Below are 267 nucleotides of genomic sequence, written 5' to 3' on the forward strand. Positions count from 1 at the left end.
GCGCTTATGTCACCTACCCTACCTGAGACGATGTCTGCATTGGAACAAATGGCGTAGCGATCGTCAAACACAAACAGCTTCCCCCTGTAGAATCCATCTGGAAACTCTTCCAGGTACTTGTGAATTCCACCTTTCAGCTGGTAAACCTCTCTGCAGGCAGCCTGTTTAAAGCACAGTAGAAAAGCTGAAGGAGCCAGCGGTGGACTGCCAGAGTTCCCAACGCAAACACCGGGAACGCCAGCAGTCAGCCAAAAGCGGCAGCTTCTG

At 52.1% G+C, this 267-nt stretch overlaps 1 protein-coding gene across 1 annotated transcript in view; it reads right to left on the minus strand.

Moving 5' to 3' along the window:
* The window catches only part of TSTD2 (thiosulfate sulfurtransferase (rhodanese)-like domain containing 2), a gene marked incomplete at its 5' end in the record, with an annotated part of 9,143 nt that overhangs the window by 1,383 nt on the left and 7,493 nt on the right, over positions 1 to 267 (minus strand). Inside the window, one exon of the mRNA XM_010156699.1 lies at positions 23 to 161. Within this exon, the coding sequence (XP_010155001.1) occupies positions 23 to 161 (139 nt within the window). The remainder of the gene's footprint in view (positions 1 to 22; positions 162 to 267) is intronic.

Source organism: Eurypyga helias, unplaced genomic scaffold (genome assembly GCF_000690775.1).
Source record: "Eurypyga helias isolate BGI_N326 unplaced genomic scaffold, ASM69077v1 scaffold24368, whole genome shotgun sequence".
Taxonomy (NCBI): domain Eukaryota; kingdom Metazoa; phylum Chordata; class Aves; order Eurypygiformes; family Eurypygidae; genus Eurypyga; species Eurypyga helias.